Source organism: Chanodichthys erythropterus, chromosome 5 (genome assembly GCF_024489055.1).
Source record: "Chanodichthys erythropterus isolate Z2021 chromosome 5, ASM2448905v1, whole genome shotgun sequence".
Classification (NCBI taxonomy): Eukaryota; Metazoa; Chordata; class Actinopteri; order Cypriniformes; family Xenocyprididae; genus Chanodichthys; species Chanodichthys erythropterus.
In genome coordinates, this window is record NC_090225.1 from 6,999,338 (window position 1) to 7,018,493 (window position 19,156).

The 19,156-nt window shown below is 37.9% G+C and overlaps 1 protein-coding gene across 3 annotated transcripts in view; it reads left to right on the forward strand.

The window, feature by feature from the left end:
* Positions 1-17,151, forward strand: part of sema4ga (sema domain, immunoglobulin domain (Ig), transmembrane domain (TM) and short cytoplasmic domain, (semaphorin) 4Ga) — a 53,816-nt gene extending 36,665 nt beyond the window's left edge. For 2 of the 3 annotated variants that reach the window (XM_067385820.1, XM_067385821.1), the window contains exons 9-15: positions 52-227; positions 4,562-4,709; positions 6,915-7,137; positions 7,337-7,452; positions 7,625-7,779; positions 9,334-9,395; positions 11,193-17,151. In XM_067385820.1, the coding sequence (XP_067241921.1) occupies positions 52-227; positions 4,562-4,709; positions 6,915-7,137; positions 7,337-7,452; positions 7,625-7,779; positions 9,334-9,395; positions 11,193-12,106 (1,794 nt within the window). In that variant the 3' untranslated portion in view covers positions 12,107-17,151. The remainder of the gene's footprint in view (positions 1-51; positions 228-4,561; positions 4,710-6,914; positions 7,138-7,336; positions 7,453-7,624; positions 7,780-9,333; positions 9,396-11,192) is intronic. The other variant, XR_010895190.1, reaches the window with a different exon arrangement.
* Positions 17,152-19,156: the final 2,005 nt, after the last annotated feature.

Genomic DNA, 19,156 nt, shown 5'->3' on the forward strand with positions numbered 1-19,156 from the left:
CGTTGCATCTTTTGATTATCTTTCAGCTGTTTTCTGTCCTTTATCTTGTAGAGAGACAGAGGAGGTCTTCTCACGCTACAGAAGAAGTGGACCTCTTTCCTAAAGGCACGTCTGGCGTGTTCTTTACCGGACTATGAATTTCACTTCAACGTGTTGCGGAGTGTGTTTTTTCTGGAGGGCTCCAGCTCTCAAGACTCTGTTTTCTACGGCATCTTTGGCCTGGAATGGTAAGATGTCTTTTGTGCAATCCTTCAGTATCCATTTTTGCATAATGGGTTATTTATTTACTTGCAATTGTGTTCTGATGTCCATTACATTTGTTATCTGTCATGATGAAAATCACTTCTTCTGGTTCTCCTTAGAAAGAAGGTTGTGTCTGGAAACTTAAAGGGTTAGTTCACCTAAAAATTAATCACATCCATAAGACCTTCATTCATCTTTGGAACACAAATTAAGATATTTTTAATGAAATCTGAGAGCTTTCTGTCCCTCCATAGAGATCCAACGCACTTACCACTTTCAAGGTCCAGAAAGATAGTAAAGACATTATTAAAGTACTCCATGTGACTCCAGTGGTTTAACCTCAATTTTATGAAGCGACGTGAGTGCTTTGTTTGCGCAAAAAAACAACAACATAATTTACCACTTTATTTCCGCACATGCGCGAGTGTTAGCGAGAGCACCACAACACATGCGTTTTGTATTCACGTGAGAGCTGACATTGTTGCGTGACCACGTTTTGGATAATAATATTTTTGTAAATTAAGTAGTAAATTATGTTTTTTTGTGCAAACAAAGCACTTGCATCCCTTCATAAAATTGAGTGTAAACTCTGGAGTCACATGGAGTACTTTAATGATGTCTTTCCTATCTTTCTGGATCTTGAAAGTGGTAGTTGCGTTGGATCTCTATGGAAGGAACAGAAACTTCTTGGACTTCATTATAAGTAACTTCATTTGTGTTTTGAAGATGAATGAAGGTTCATACGGATGTGGAACGACACGAGGATGAGTAATTAACAACAGGGTTTTGATTTTTGGGTGAACTAACCCTTTAAAGTGTTGTGCTGCTGTACATGCAGGGTAGCATGCAAATGAAACCTCAGTCAATAGTGATTAAAGGATTCTGTGAGGTAGCTTTGTGTCATTTTGCTGTGACTGGTGGGTTTGTTGAAATAGATTTTGTCTATTAGTAAGTTCATCTGTCAGCCTGGACACACTCCTTGTTTAGGCTCATTCTGGCAGTTTACATCAAATAAGGCGACAGCATTTACAGCCCACCAGGATCATCAGAATGAAAATCGCTGACACGTCCTCTGGCTGACTGCAGCACTAAGCATGTTTTATTCATAAGCAGGTCACATTCTCTCAGGAGATCAGAGAATTTGCTCTGGACACGTATATCCAGGCTCATTGATAAAACTGTAAAATCCAAAATGTTGTACTTTGATGCTTGAGGGCCACATTTCTGTTTTGGTCAGCATGGCAGTTAAGCATTTTATTTTTATTCAATTTCACACATATTTTCAGAGCTAAACTGGTTATAGCACACACGCTTTACGTCTGCCGTTTTGACTGACATGACAGTCCTGATGCCCTGCTGAAAGCAGAGGGGAGGTTCTGATGAGCTGCCAGGCAATCAGTCTGTGGGTTGCGGCTGCCTGAGGTGCAAACCGCAAACATATGAGAAACAGTGATGAATGACAGGACAGGCAGGACCATAATGTCTGCTAGGTTAGAAAATAATTAAGAGGCAGAAGGAGAGCGAGCGAGACAAGGAGAGACAAATAAAATGAGAGTGAGTGCGTCAGCTGAGCATTGATGACCTGATCACACTGACCTCTAGCAGGGTAAGGTTGAACGACTGTTGTGTCACCATGTCATCAGTTTGGGTGTAAAGTTTACATTGACGTGGGTGTTTGTTTTCCTGAGTATTAGGCAAGTCTAAATCAGACATGGAATATCCAGTAAAAGACCTTTTCTCTTAAAGGGATAATTCACCCAAAAATGAAAATTGTGTCATTGTTTACATCAGGGGTGACAATGCTTTTCCTGGAGATCTACCTACCTGCAGAGTTCAGATCCAACCCTGATCCAACACATCTGTCTGTAATTATCAAGTGCTCATGAAGATCTCCAATAGCTGGTTCAATTGTGTTTGATCAGGGTTGGAGCTGAACTTTGCAGGAAGGTAGATCTCCCGGAACAGGATTGGGCAACCCTGGTTTACGTGATTTGATCATGTTGGGGTTTTTTTTGTTTGTTTTGTTTTAGTGGAGACTCAGGCTCCATAAAGATGAGTGTGTTTTACAGTTTTATAGACATTGGGCAAGATTTACTAACAGTGCCAGCGCAAACCCTTATTTGGCATTATAAAAATTGTTAGAATTTACTATATACCACTAAAATTTATGGTAGGAGAATATTTAAATGAATCAAGGTGATTTACTAAGGTTTGCGCTAGTCAATTTACTGGTATTTGCGCCATTATTTACCGCCCAAAAAAGCTTAAACCACACGCTAATTTGCGCTGCTCTTGGTAGATTGCGTTGGTCATTATGGAAATGATCCAGTTGTGTGTGTTCTTTAATTTGCACGTCGTCAGTAAATCACGCACATAACTTTTCACTCCCATCAGCGCTTTTTGAAATTGCGCTCTCACATTAATTTCCCCATTTTTTAGTAAATCATATATAAAAATAAACAAATAAACCCATTGATATCTTGAGTCAGTCTTGCAATTTCACTAAAAATTGCAAAGTAACGTTACCCTGATGACACATTCATAATCAGAAGAATTTGCAAAAACTATATTTCAAGGCATAACGACACGTACTATGGCAAGCCATTTTAACTTTTAATCCTTAAAATGTACTAGTATCTATTTTCATGCCACTAATACTTATTTTTTTAGATACTAGTATCTATTCCATTAGGTACTAGTACTTATTAATTTGCTTGCGTATTCTTTAGGTACTATTACCTTTTTAAAGATACTAGTACTTGTTTATTAGATACTAGTTCTTACTTGTTAAGAAAAATTAGAACTAGTCCAGGGGTAGGCAAGTTCGGTCCTAGAGAGCCGCTGTCCTGCTGAGTTTAGCTCCAACCTTTATCAAACACACCTGAACAAGCTAATCAAGCTCTTCAGGATAACTAAGGCTATAGGCAGCTGAAGGTTTTTTTCAGGGTTGGAGCTAAACTCTTGCCTGGCAAGGCCAGATTGATATATCTTCTACAAGACATATCAGTCTGGTCAGTCCGCCCTCCGTCGCGATTCGAGTCAACTCCAAACCGTATCGTGCAATCAGATTAATTTATTTCAGTGGGGCGAAAGTTCCTTCAATAACAACAAAGATTGCGCACGGGAGACCCGATAGTTTGTTCTATTCAGCCGTGAATTCAGTTTTAAATGACCAAAAACTCATTAATTATTTACTTTTCGCTGTTGACTCTCTTTGTCGATTTGCTAACGTCATATCTGCCCTTGATTCAATGGCCGACCAGACTCATCCGCTGGTACAGTGGTGAGGCTGGATTTCCCAGGCAAGCTAAATTCTGTAGGACAGCGGCTCTCTCGGACCGAACTTGCCTACCCCTGAACTAGTACTTTTTTAGTTACTAGTAACTTTTTAGACCAAAGATATCCCGAACTTAATAGGTACCAGTGTTAACGAGCACAAGACATATTGGATTACAGCTTTTCGACTATCTCCGACATTTGTGTACGATTGTCACATTTCTCCCACCAGAGCCAGTTACACAGAACTTTCAAACTGTTTATGAAACAGGCGTTACAGGCGTAACAAAACTGTCAACAGCGATAATACTTTTTTGGGGTCATTTTTGACACTTTCTGTTACTATCTACTGTCACTGTATGGAAAAGTGCAGCTTGGACATTCTGCTAAATTTCTCCTTTTGTGTTCCATGGACAAAAAAAAAATCATATTGTTTTCAAATGACACTGGGTGAGTAGATGTTTTTCTAGATGAACTATTCCATTAAGCTACTCTTTTTTTCTCCAGTGCTGTTTTTTTTTAACCTGCAGTCACTTCTAATAAATGCCCCTTACACTTTTTTTCACTAGGTTGTTCTGATCAATTGAGGAGCTTTGTCTATGTTCCTGTCTTGCCCCCTTCACCCACTCACTGTCATCCCTCACCTCTCTCACACACTTTTTAATAAATTATAATCTATTTTTCATGTTTCCATGGTTACACAGTGGGCTTATGAGGGTTCTATGCTGGCATGCCAAGACCTTGAGAAACAATGAGCGCAGCACAGGCTGACAGGCTCTTCGGTTAATAAACCCAAGCATACCAAATGGAAACTGGATCAGCTACAAAGTGCTCACACCTAGGCTGATTCACCACTTTCATGAATGCAGCTTCTATTCACAAATTTTCTTTGTGCTTCCTTGAAATATATCCTAAAGAAATAGCTGAGCGTGGGTGTTCATAGTCCCAGCATTGGTTCAGGGTTATACCTGACATCATGTAGTGTTGGATTTCTCTCCTTTGTACTACTTTGAAAGAATACTCACCAGAGCTTCTTTTTCAGGAAAAATGTAAAAGCATCTGCTATCTGCCAGTACTCCATTTCGGATATCCAATGGGCCTTTGAGGGGCCTTACATGGAGAGCAAAGAAGACTCCAGCTCCAAATGGACAGAGTACACAGGGAAGGTGCCAGAACCTCGACCCGGCTCGGTAAGACCAGCAGTAGCTATACAGGATTACAGCTATACTGATCCTCTGTTTCGTCTTACACTGGCCTGATTATCCTCATCCCTGAAACTCTGCCTGCCTGCTGACTCTGATGGGGAAGCACAAGTCAGCATTTCACAGGTGGAGCTACTACAGTTCTCTAACCGCCGTGCAAGGCACAGGTAGAGCGTCGATCTGGTTTCATCCAGAAATCAGACACTGATGAGCAATTTTATAGAGTGCACATGGAGAAAAGGGGCTTATTTCATCAAAGCTTTTGCCATGGAGATTAGCAGCAGGCAGAACATCTCTGCTGATTGGCTACATTATGAATTTTGAATCAGTGATATTTCTTATGAGTGAGTCTGTATGTGAGTGACGGCTGATGTTGTTCTCAGAAATGTAAAGGAATGAACAGTTTTGATTTTCCCTGGCCTATTTTAGGTTTTCAAAAAGAAGCCTTTCCTGTAAGATTTTCTTCCCGAAAGCTTGAACACTTTCTGTCAGATAATTAAAAAAATGTCCATTTTCAGTCAAGAGACTGAGAATAGCTCAGTGTCCTACATTCTCGATTGGTTCTTGGAAATTAGTGGGTAATCCCACTTTGCAAGAAGAAGGGAGAATTTCAGACCTGGCATTGTTTGTGTATGCTAGCCTTTCAAGGTTGTGAAAATATGGCAGCATGTACAGTAATAGCTAGAAGTGATGTCGGGAAAGGATATTTGTTTTTAATGACCCTACAAGTTAGAATCATCGGAATATATTGGAATCATAATACATATATATATATATATATATATATATATATATATATATATATATATATATATATATATATATAAATTTTTTTATTTTTTATTATTTTTTTTAATTTATTTATTTATTTATTTTTTTATATGAGGGAGGAATAAAACACTAAACTTGGTTAAGGGGTGGGTGATTATGATTTCATTTTTTTTAACTTTAGTTAGTGTGTAACGTTGCTGTTTGAGCATAAACAACATCTGCAAAGTTATGACGCTCAAAGTTAAGTGCAAAGGGAGATATTTTCTTATAAAGAATTCTCGGTAACACTTTATTTTAGGCTTCAATTCTCACTTTTAACTAGTTGCTTTTTACCTTTCATATTACTAGAATATTCGTTTTTTATTAGTACTTATAAAGCACATATTTATGCCTTATTCTGCATGACCTTATTCTACAACCCTTAATCCTACCCAATGCATAAATTGAAACACTACAAAAGCAGTAAATTAAGAGTTAATTGAGGCAAAAGTTGTAGTTAGTAGTGAATACGTGTTCCCTGTACTGAAGTGTTACTGAATTCTCTGTTTAAGGACTACAACAAACTGTTGGTAGGGACTACAATGAGCTTCTTCCCGGGTTAGTGACATCACTAACCCTAAAATTTACACAAACCCTGCCCCCGAGAACACGAAACAAAGGGGGTGAGGCCATGTTGAGCTGCTTTAGAGAAGAGGAAGAGTTGTTGTAGTTGAGTGTTGTTTACCATGCCGTCATTTTACACTGGACTGCTTCACAAACGAGGGTCAATTCAACACTGGATTTGCACAAAAGATTAACATGACAGCAAATGCTAGTCGATGAGTTGAATCACCTCCACAGCAACTACATAAATTTATCCATTTACCATTCAGAAACGTCCAGTTGCATTCTAAAAGTTGTAACTTCTTCCTGAGTCTCTCCATCAGTGTCCGACTCCGGTTTGAACAATGTAAGGCTGAACACCGTTACTGACAATCCTCATTTTGGCTGTGTGAGAATCTCCAGCTTTGTTGTTGTTGAGCAACCAAAGTGCGAGCTGTTAAAGCTCCGCCCTCTTCTCGAAAGCGGACCGAGAGCAGCAGCTCATTTGCATTTAAAGGGACACTCACAAAACGGACTCACAGGAAAAAGCATACATCAGCTACAACATTATCAGTTATTAATATTTTGTTGGTTCTCTCTTATTTTTGTACGTGTTCATAATTTCTTCGCAAAAATTATGTCTGCACAATTTGGTTTCATTGCGTTATCACAAATACAACAAGTGACTCCAAGCACAACTATGCAATATTCTTAAAAAAATCTTTAACAAATGATAATATTTTAATAAAGGGCAAAGATGTCAATTTTCCTAGGCTGGACATTACACTAATTTATGTGTTGTTGGAAGGTTACTTTACCTCGCTTTCCATTTCTCTTCAGTGCATCACAGATCAACTCAGAGCAAGAGGCATCAACTCTTCCACCAACCTGCCAGATGACGTACTTCATTTTGTCCGTCGCCATCCGCTCATGTACAGGCAGATCCTTCCTCAAGGACAACGCCCCCTGCTGTTTAGGAGAAATGTGGACTACACTAAAATTGCCGTACACAGAGTGACTGGTCTAGATGGTCAGATATACCACATACTCTTCATTGGGACAGGTACTGCAGTGACTTCATCTATCAAAAACCTGGCCGTTTATTTGAGGTTTTTTTGATCAGCAGGGTTGTGCAGGTCTTAATAAAACATATACTATATATTCAGTGCTTTCTATAACAATTTCTATTAAAGTATTAAATCATTTATCTGAAAGTGGTGTGACACTGGAATGTATTTCATCTGGTTTTGATGTTGCTCCAGATGAAGGTTGGCTACAGCGGGCTGTAAAGGTTAATAGTCAGCTGCACATCATTGAGGAGCTGCAGCTGTTTGAGGAGCCCCAGCCAGTGGACAGTATAGTCATCTCTGAGAAACAGGTGTGAAATGAGTGTGTCTACATTCTGGAAGTTGTAAATACATTATTATTACCCATTATAGGGTTTGCAAAACCATTAAATTCTGTTTGAATTTTTATGAGTGTAATTTGATTTTATGCACTGCCATCAATGTGAATCTTAGTTATTACCCACTTGAACCTTTCTTTGTCAGATGAGTGTGTATGTGGGTTCGGCCAGCTCAGTGGTGCAGTTGCCCTTGTCCACATGCAGCAGATACTCCTCGTGCTTTGACTGCGTGATGGCACGTGATCCTTTCTGTGCCTGGGATGGACTGGAGTGTGTGGACATTACATCACACAACAGCAGGTATGAAAGCATGGTCATTGATACTAGTACCTCTGCTGTCCTTATTTACTTTTTAATTAACTGAATGAAAATGTGTGATTGTTATTGACATCATATCTCAATGCAAGTACTCTGTTAATAAGGACATAGCCTGATTTTGTTTATGCATGTCATGGAACTTAAAGGTGCCATCGAATGGAAAATTGAATTTACCTCGGCATTGTTGAATAACAAGAGTTCAGTACATGGAAATGACATACAGTGAGTCTCAAACACCATTGTTTCCTCCTTTTTATATAAATCTCATCCTCCGAAGAACAGGCGAATCTCAACATAACACAGACTGTTACGTAATAGTCGGGATCATTAATATGTACGCCGCAAATATTTGCATATGCCAGCTCATGTTCAAGGTATTAGACAAGGGCAGCCAGTATTAACGTCTGGATCTGTGCACAGCTGAATCATCAGACTAGGTAAGCAAGCAAGAACAGCGAAAAATGGCAGATGGAGTGATAATAACTGACATGATCCATGATATCATGATATTTTTAGTGATATTTGTAAATTGTCTCTAAATGTTTCATTAGCATGTTGATAATGTACTGTTAAATGTGGTTAAAGTTACCATCGTTTCTTACTGTATTCACGGATACAAGAGCCGTCGCTATTTTCATTTTTAAACACTTGCAGTCTGTATAATTCATAAACACAACTTCATTCTTTATAAATCTCTCCAACAGTGTGTAATGTTAGCTTTAGCCACAGAGCATAGCCTCAAAATCATTAAGAATCAAATATAAACATCCAAATAAATATCATACTCACACGATCCGACGCATGCATGCAGTATGCATGACGAACACTTTGTAAAGATCCATTTTGAGGGTTATATTAGCTGTGTAAACTTTGTTTATGCTGTTTAAGGCTAGTGCGAGCTCCGAGGGAGGGGAGCGTGAGGAATTAAAGGGGCTGCAGCATGAATCGGTGCATAGTTAATGATGCCCCAAAATAGGCAGTTAAAAAAATTAATAAAAAAAAAAAATCTATGGGGTATTTTGAGCTGAAACTTCACAGACACATTCAGGGGACACCTTAGACTTATTTTTTATCTTGTAAAAAAACGATGGCACCTTTAATGTGTATTGGATAAAGCCAGAGTTGGTGAAATCTGATCATTGAAATATTAATTACGCAGAAATATATCTGTACCATATTGATTGTCAGACAATTTTAGTTTTCTTTTTAAAAATGTCTTTTAAAATATTTTATATTTGAATATTTAATTGTGCATGCTCATTTCTCCTATATGCTGTCATCTAACGCTCATTTAAATGTTACCTGTAGTAAATCAAAATAAATAGCATTTTTTTCATACTGTACATTATAATGATGTGATACCTGGATTCACTTGTAGCATTAAAAATGTAAACAGTTTCTAGTTTTGTTTTTCATTTAGATAATCAGACATTTATCAGTTTTCAGCTATTATATGAAAATAATTATCGGTTTATCAGTATCGGTCAGAATTCTAATGTCGGTGCGTCCCTAATAATAACCTCTCTCTATCTACAGAGCTAATCTGACACAGGATATTCTGAATGGAAACAAGGGCTGTGAGGAATCCACAGCAGATGGTATGAAACACATTTGTTGTAATAGTCATTGTTAATGTGATGATTCAGTGCTATTTTTTTATTATTTATATGCTTTTATAGTATTTATTAATATTTTGATTTAACATTTATTTTTATATTTTCAGTTTTCATTTTAATTTTGCTTTTGTCATTTTTATTGTTTTTTAAAAATTTATTTTTATTTTTAATTTATTTTTAGTTTTAGTAATTTTAGTATTTTAAGTACTTTTTTTAGTTCAATTAGCAACATTTGTAATTTTTCATTTAAGTTTTTCATTATCTATGTTTTATTTCAGGTTTATTTCAATTACAATTTCTTTAGAATCTTTTTTAGTTAACAATAACAACACTGATTGTTGCTTTCTAAATCAGTATGTGCATTTACATGGACCCTAATAATCCAACTGTAATTGGACTAATAACACAGTTGGAATAAAAAAAGTCACATGTAACCATGTCAATCAGAATGAATTGGCCAAATCCGATTAAAAAAATTTTCCGATTGTAAGGGGTGGTTTAAACTTTTTCGATTTTTTTCCCATATTTATTTCCGCAAACACTGAATGCAAGATTAAAGTTAATCTAATTACGAGTCTTCTCCACTAGATGTCACCCTCTTATTTGCCTTGCGCGATGTCACCAAGGAGCGAGAGGCGAACCTGTCATTCATTCATTCAGTGCTTAAATGGCGGTTTCAGGTGCTTTGTCAACGTTGATGCCACCTTCACATAAAATTGAGTCGAAAATCGAATCAAGAATCGGAATCGAATCGATCTGGAACATCTGAATCGATACCCAGCCCTAGTAATGATGTATGATGTGTGGAACGGGCTGTTGTTGTTGAATGATTCTAAAATTCTCTTTCCACTCATCGTCTTTGAAATAACGCAGAACAACGTCCCACCAGTTCTTGTTTCGTACTCTCATCCACAGATGCCTTGTTTTGAGCGTGGGAAGGGGCGCTTTTACTGCTTGATAAATATAAGCAGCACAGCACAGCGGTTCACGGGCTCGTCGTCTCCTAATTAGGCCGCGAAATAGATAAATATTAAGTCTGCTCTTTAAAACAAAGAAAAGAAGCAAGGAGTGGTTCGTATGCGCAAATAGCGGGAAACTATATTCATGCAGTGTGCGTGTGTCAAAAAATCAATTCCAATTTGAAGCTTGTGACATATAAACACACAAATCAACCTTGCCATTTAGCATTCATGTAACAGTAAAATTCCCAGAGTTAAATCAACTCTGCTCAGAGTACATATAGTCCCTCTCTAAATAGTGTTAAAGTAACACTGAAGCAGAGTTAAAGTTAATGAGATAATTAAGCAATTATTAAGGCTGTGACTGAAGTCAGTTGTAGTTCTTGTGTTTCTCTTTTCTTCAGTGATTCTGCTTGTTAACAGCAGGTGTTCATCACTAATGCACAATCATTACTTAATTAATTGCTTAATTATCTCATTAACTTTAACTCTGCTTTAGTGTTATTTTAACACTATTTAGAGAGGGACCATATGTACTCTAAGAGTTGATTTAATTCTGGAGATTTTGCTGTGTACATTCAGATTAAAACAAAAGGTGTCCATGTAAATGTAGCTAATGTAGTCTCTTTATTCCTCAATTAGTCAGATAAGGTGGGATGGGATGAAGTGGATATTAGCCAATATCTAGGGTTACAGGTTATTTCTCATTAGAAGTGTCCAATGAATTACCTTTAATGCAGTGATATAATCGAGCTAATTAACCCTACAGGACTCCATGTCCCTGTAAATGATGTATGTGTGTGTCCTTACTCTATCATAGATCAAGTGTTACACCGCTCTCGCTCTGTGATGGCGGGCGATGACGTGCTGCTTCAGTGTGAGCTCAGCTCCAATCTGGCAACCCCCGAGTGGACGCTGGATGGAAAGAAACTGCAGGGTTACGGACTGGACTCTGGCTACCGCGTCGGCACTGATGGTCTCCTAGTCATCGAAGCGCGGTCTTACCAGAGTGGCCACTACTGCTGCTTTGCCCTGGAAAATGGTGTCCATGTTCCTGTGGTGATCTACAGCTTGACAGTTCGCCAGGAGCTTCCTGTACTTCCTCCTGTGGAGCCAACGCAGCCGCACTTGACCACAGCAATCTACTGGACCTTTCAGACTTCCCAAAGTGACTCCCCGGAGGACTTCCATCCAACCCCAATGTCTCCTCGCTTCGAGTTCCTGTCCGTGAGGAACATGGAAGCCATGTACCTATCCCTAATCACAATCCTAGGAGGCCTTTGTTTTGTTCTAACAGTCGTCCTTCTTTACGTGGGATTCTGTTTGCAAGGGCGAAGAGGTAAATACTCTTTGCGGGCCGCTGCTCATGCCGAAAGGAAGCGAGGTGCCCACATGGAGCTCAAGACCATCTCCAGCCACTGCAACGGGAAAGCCGACGCTCATGACGGCCTGCTGCAGATCGTTCCCGGAGAAGCAGCAACGTCACCCAACAAAGAGCTTCCTCCCGCTCCACCTCTCCCTCCGCCTCCAGATTCAGAGTACGTCAACGGACTCTCTGCCACCTTACCTAGCGTCTTACGCAAGATGAATGGAAACAGCTATGTGTTACTGAGACAGACCGATGGAGATACCACGTCTCCGCTCTATTACTCCTTCACGGAGGAGCTCAACAGGATCCTGGAGAAGAGGAAGCACACGCAACTGTGTAGTAAACCTGATGAAAGCTCTGTGTGAACCTTACCTACCCTGTGGAGAGGTTTTTCAACTGCTGGTGTCCTCTAAAGTGTTCAAGGGCAGTATCATTGTCTAATATCCCCTTTTCACCCAGACTAACTTTAATGGGATGCTAATAAGTAGCTGCAACAGCAGCTTTTATTGGAAGATAAACAAAACATTGGTGTTCCTCTAAAAGGACAAACTGCCTCTCCGTTTACATTTCAAATGTAGAGCTTTTGACTTTCAACAGACTGAGGAATGCCCACTGGTTACAAAATAGCAAAGAACGAACACATGGAAATTCTACCTCAGCAAATTATATCACACAGCTCTCGGCTTATTTCAGCGTGCTTGTGTTAAAATTCGGGTTGGATTTGGGGATGTATAGTTAGGGACACGCAGCAAGGGAATCTTCAAAACAAACGAGCCCTTCTGGGAGAATCAAGTAAATGATTCCGTTACAGACTGGTTGGAAGAGACAAGGCAGCATTGTAATAAAAGTTACAAGATAAACTGAGATGGAGGTTTGCGCTTGGACGAAGCAAGTTGTGTGAAAACTCTAGTGCCGTCAAGCACTGAATGTCTTTGCATATGTCCTTTATTTTAGTATTTCTAATTTATGCCAACACTGACCATATCAGTAACAGCTTGTAATACTAATCATGATTAAGAACAGCAGGGATATCAGACTTTAAATACAATGAGAAATGCACTTGATGGTACTAATTGTGTACATAAGGCTTTTATTAATAGTTTCACAGGGGTGGGAACTAGGGAAGATGACAGTATTAACCACTGAGATGCACTTTATGGACTGGTAGCATTTGTTTTTTCCATGAGGTGCTGCTAATTCTGACAGATCTGGAGAGAATGGAATGCATCACAAGGACGGGAAGATTGCAAATGATTATGAAAGTGACAATACAATAAAATTGAAAATGCTGCGAAAGGGAAGACTACAGTGTGTGGACAGAATGAGTACCTGTATAACCCTGAGAAATGGACCACTAAACACGCTAATTCTGGATTTGTCCGATTCGGATCTGTATGTTTCTTGCTTATGCACAAGAACTGACATGATTCCTCATTGGATTCCTTCATCAGAATTCCAGAGCCATTGGCTGCTAGGTTTCAAGGGCAACCACAAAGCAGAGGTAAAGCTGATGCAGACCTTTTTAGATTATCCTTTTGACATGACCAATTATTACAGCACCTCTTACAGTCAGGTCTCACAGTCTTAACAGGGATTAGCGAATTAGCTGATCGTCATGAAATTGGGTTTCTGCTGCCAGTAAATAAACTAAATATAATTCTATTTGGGACATGATGAACAATGAGCATTGTAACATGGTGATATCGGGAGGTTTAATTATCCTTTCTCTTCCAGTAAGTCCATTAAACTGTTGTGTAAATGTTCGTCCTGGAACTGGTCCAGCTTCAGCTGCCCACACTTGCGTGCAAGAGCGTTTTGGCATATCTCCCACTACTTAAGGAGAGCGTAGCACCTGGTTCTGTCTGTTTAGATCAGAATATGCAGATTGCAACGGAGCCGAGTGGAGAACATTAAGGCCACATGTTCAGAACAGGGCTAAGATGAGCACTGCTGATAGTGTAGTTAGCTTTCTCCCTTATGCTTTGTGTTCAGACTCATTGTTTTTGTCTTGTTAAATGATTCTGTCTTATTTTTTCTTTTTTATTCTAAAGTGCTTTGTTTAATTAAAACAATGTCATTACTTAATTATTAGCTTACCTTCATGTCCTGTACAGTATGCTGTGAGACTGTGTGTCCACCAAAGCATTTTTTTCCAGTGGCTAGCGTACTTTTCCAATTGTTTTCAATGGGAGCGCCAGGAGCGTAACTATAGGCACTGAGCATCTTTTTCACACTCAAGCGCTGAGGGCTCAGCGTTTTTAACCGTTCTCCTCGAGTTAATGAATGTTCAACTTTGAGTAAAATTATCCGCTCATCACTTGATCGCACATGCGCATTTAATTTAGGTGTTAGAAAGTACCCTCATTTGAACAACTAGAGCATGAAATAATACAAAGATGTTTACATGGGTTGTAACTCGTGGCGAGAGATTGCTCAAAACGTCCTCAAAGTCAAATGAAGTATACTTTCCAAGGCTGTGCATTCAACTAACGTATGGATAAAAAACGAAGTATACCCAGGGCTAAAGCTAGCATTTTCAGCTGACTAAAAACGCTTTGGTGGACACGCAGCCTTGCTTTTTCATGGGACACAAAATAAGACATTTTGACAATATCTTCTCTAACGTCTTTTCATACAGTGACAGTTTATAGTGACCAAAAAGGATAGACTAAAATAAAAAATACAATAAATATTTCAAATCTTCTGAAGCCAGATTCAAAATGCATCATCTTTGATATTGCTTCTCTTTTAGATCAAAATTTTCTCATTTTAAAGCAATGAGAAATGCACCTGATTAATAGTTAGTGACTTCAAACGCGAATATAGCGCATAAGACGTGCACCACTTTTATGATACCTTTATGGTGCTTTGTGATTTTTGGAGCTTGACAGATTATGTTTCCTGCCATTAATATTTCATATTTTACTCTATCAACTCTCCCTCTCTGAATCCCCCACAATTTCCTTTTGACAAATAGCATTCATGTCCATGCATACACCTCCATCATAGTCTCTAATGAGAGCAGAATAGATCTGCATCCACGTCTGACCTCCACTCTCCCAGAGGGTCACAAGCTGTGATTAGATGCTTGTCGTCATGCAGCTCATATGGTCTGTGCTTGCAATGTTTACATCCTGTGAGACTTATATTCCTGCGAGAGAGGCACTCCTGCAGAATCTTTAAACATGCCAGGACAGGTTTGTGGATGAGAAACATCTTGACTACTGCCCGCATTCAAAGTGAATTTAAAGTCCACTAGAGAGAGAATGAGATTGACAGTGAAAGATCAAAAGAGAGTCTGGAGATTGCATTGAAATAGATTGGGAAATGGTCATTAAGCCCTTTTATCCTCATTTAGGGCAACAAAGCACTCAGCAGTGCTAGTTTCTGCTTCCAGATTCAAAATGGCATGTTAATGTTGCTAAAATGCCATTGGCTCTCCTGGGCGTAGTAACTGAACAAGACATGCTACTTTTGAATTCTAGACATGAGCAATTTTGCTCTGTTCATCGCATATTGCATGGCTTCAGAAGAGTTGATATTGCACATGAGACATATCCATCACTTTTATGATGATTTTGTTTTGTCTTTTTTCATTATATAGCTACTGTTGTTTAATGGCAAGAGCTACATAATAATTACAACTTTAGCAAATAATAGCAGTGTACATGTTTGGAATTTGAATTTAAGGAGAGAAAAAAAACAAATTCAAAGTCCCTTTAAGTCATTTCACTCGGCGGCCATCTTTGAAATGGCTCTCAGATTCGCATTCAAGTGCAGCTCCTGTCTCTTTGAATTGGGAAACATCAAATTCTCCAAAGCTGTTTGCCAAGCTTTCGATTAAATTTCATATTTGAAATCATCAATGAAATCTGACAACAACTGTCTCATAAATTTTGTTTCTAAACTCTCGAATCATGACAGAAAAAAAAGAAAAAAAATCAGGCTAGCATGCTAATGCGCATGCGCAGTCCTAAATGCGCGTCTTGCGTCTCATTTTGGAAGCGCACATCTGACTGTTTCTATATGAACCGGAGCTTCTAACGGAGCTTTTACCGGCTATTGGCTCTTATGTAGAAGGCGTGACTTATTCTGCCATATTGCACGTTACACTTTCTCCCATTCAAAACAATACGAGTTAGTTCTTGTGTTATTCTATAGACATTGGCAAAATATCCCTTTAAACAAAACAGAACCTTTAGGCTCTTAAACATTTTGGGTTTATTTTTTTGACAGATATCAAGAGAGCAGGACCAGCTTCTATTTGATGCACAGTCCCATGAAGTGAAATGAACAGAACAAGACAACAAGAACATGACATTATCAGGCATTTCAGTCCTTACAAAACAATAGATCTCTTTGCCGCTTTAATCCATAAAGCATAATGGAGTCACTGCTGAGATATATGGGAGAATTGTTATTGATCGAGTGTGTTATTTTGTTGTTGTACCATTTTAGCCATTTTCAATATGAACTAAATACTTAGTAAATAATTCAGGTTTATGCCCTGTATAGATGACCAGAAAATACTTATATTGAGTTTAATTTGTCACTTTTCAGTCATACATACTTTCTTCCAGTATATACAATATAAGTAAAAAATGTGTCAATGGAAATATTTATTTTATAGCTTTGTACAGTTTTGTGTATATTTATTTCATGTTTCAAACTAGGATTTTCTAAATTGTAGTTGGTTAATGGTGCATGGCTATGCATTTTTGCAAACAATATTTACAATTTTTGAAAAAAACAAAACAAACAACTATAGATATAATAATATAGATGATGCTGATGATAATAATAACAATATAAATGAAATACCCTAATAATTCTAATAAAGCATGTTAAAATTCCTATTACAGTATTTTCCAAAATTGTAAAATCTGTTTCCAGTTATATATGTGCTAAAATGTTAAACAACATTCCAGCTAAGATTGTATTCTTCCTATTTCTTGTGTTTGGAAAATATTGTTAAATCTCCTGCAGAGATCTCCGAGTCACTTCAGTACACAGTTGTATGCCTCTTCAGTCGTGGGTAGGTTTGTGTGGGCTGCCTCTGGAACTGCATTTAATGAAGCTGGTTAGACCTATGCCTGTCACCATGGTGAAAAGACCATAGAATTATTATGGATTTGCTTAGTGTTTAATTCTTTACTGCTCTCTCCATGCAAGAAACATCTTGCCCCGTGTTTGTTCAGACAGTCAAAGCCCAAGGTATACATTTAATGTGTATATCTTTCCCTTTGTCCAAGGGCAAATTGTTATGTTTTGTGTTTAATTAACAGTAATCCCACAGGGACATGCTTGCAGGGGAGGAGGCTGAGAAGTGTGAATCCATTATGTTCAACATTGGAAACTTGTAAGTCTGACATTTGATTTGTTTACGTAGTAAATTCTTTTAATAAACAGTATTAAAGTTTCTGTTTGTGTTTTTTTGCATTGTGCCGGTATGCGGTAATACGATTTATCACAATGATTAATAAGCGCGATATTGTTATCGTGGGCACTTGAAAATACTGTAAATAATAATTTATAACAAATTATTCAGATTTTTAGAATGCATTTTAAGAATACCCACCAACCGTTTAAAATGCACAACACTGCTGTATTTTTCTTGAAGAGCCACACGCACTGATGTAAACAGGCTCAATGTGCATGAGCATTGCATGGCGGAACGAGTGAAGGAGACGCGGTGAATGGAATTGCACTTTCACACTCTGCAGAAATTCAGTGGTTACCCCGGTAACAAAGCAGCTGCTCTATACTCTTTGCTACTACAACAGTATTTAAATGTTTTAAAAAGCCATTCAGTTTTTTGTATTGGCTATTGTCTTAATCACAGTATCAAATACCTAAAGACCTAAGGCTATTTATTTCCAAACTTAAACATTTTTATATTTTAATGTGGACTACAACATGCCCTAGATATTGTTTTAATATGTTCTGATTCTCTATTGTTTAGACACACTTTACAATTAGGCTCCATTATTTAACATTTGTTAACTCATTAGTTAACAAACTGACAATGAAAAATACTTCTAAAAAATGTATTAATCTTAATTTCAACATTTAATAACACTTTAGAATCAAAAGTTGTAACTGTATTATCTAATAGACCTGAGCTAAAATGAAAAGTTTAAAAAGAATAATAACTTCTGTAACAAATTTAACTATTGCTAATTGTTAATGTTAGTTAATGCGTTAACTAACGCTAACTATTGAGACCTTATTGTAAAGTAATACCTATAATTCTTTTCCACTTTAATCTGTTTGAAACATTTGTTGACTTTTTAATTACTTTATTGTATTTATATGTTCAGAGTTCTTTTTGTTACAAGAAAAAAAAGTTATTAAACCTGTTATATTACAAACAGTCAGTCTGCTTTCATGAGTCAGTAATAGGCTATTCAAAATTAGTTAGCATACCTCACCTGTGTTGACGTGTAGGTGCTTTAACACAACAGATTATTACCACTTGATGGATCAAATAGCTGGAACAGGTTGTTCTGTGGTCAAGTGGTTTTCAATATGACAAAATGGTTTCTGTTTCTTATTGACTTCAAATCTGCTGCAGAGAATGAATTAAAACAAAGCACTCCACACATCAGTCCATATGAAAGGGTTTGAGAGGTGCTTCATTGATGAGGGTAGCCACAAATCACTAGTTCATCCAATAAAAAAAGGAGTAGGTTATTTATTGTCTTATCAGTAATGATTAGTATGATATAATCTAATATAGTCTACACATCCTGATCCTGCACAATTAATGTCACCATCACATAACTTATATTCAAAATGTTTTATTGCTCGAGCAACAGTCAGGCTCGTAGCCGAGGAGGGTCATACATACTGTGACTGTAACCTCTAAAAGAGAAATCAAATGAATCTCCAGACATTCAAACACCTACAGCATCATAAATGACGTCACATTACAACAAAAGGGTGCGGGGTTATGCTGGTCATTATGTTGGTTATCACCCAGTGGAATGATACAGGATAAAAGAAAGGGAGATAAGCAGTGTTTGTACGTGAGGAGTGTGGTTTTGTGTTGTTGGAGTCTCTATGGAAAGTGTGTCATAAGTCTAAATTTTTCTGTATTGTACCCTACAAAAATGCCCCAGCGAAAGCATTCTAGATGGAGACATCCGGTTTTAACTGTAGGGTGAATTGAATTTTGAAGAAACTAACAAAATTGGGTTGTCTTAAAAGTAGTCTACCTGTTATTAGCAGTCTACTTGTTTACGTTTCAGCTGGGTTTTCAAAAGTTTCGGTAACCTCAAAGTTTAGGTTCGGTTAAAGGGATAGTTCACCCAAAAATGAAAATTTGATGTTTATCTGCTTACCCCCAGGGCATCCAAGATGTAGATGACTTTTTTTCTTCAGTTGAACGCAAATTATGATTTTTAACTGCAACC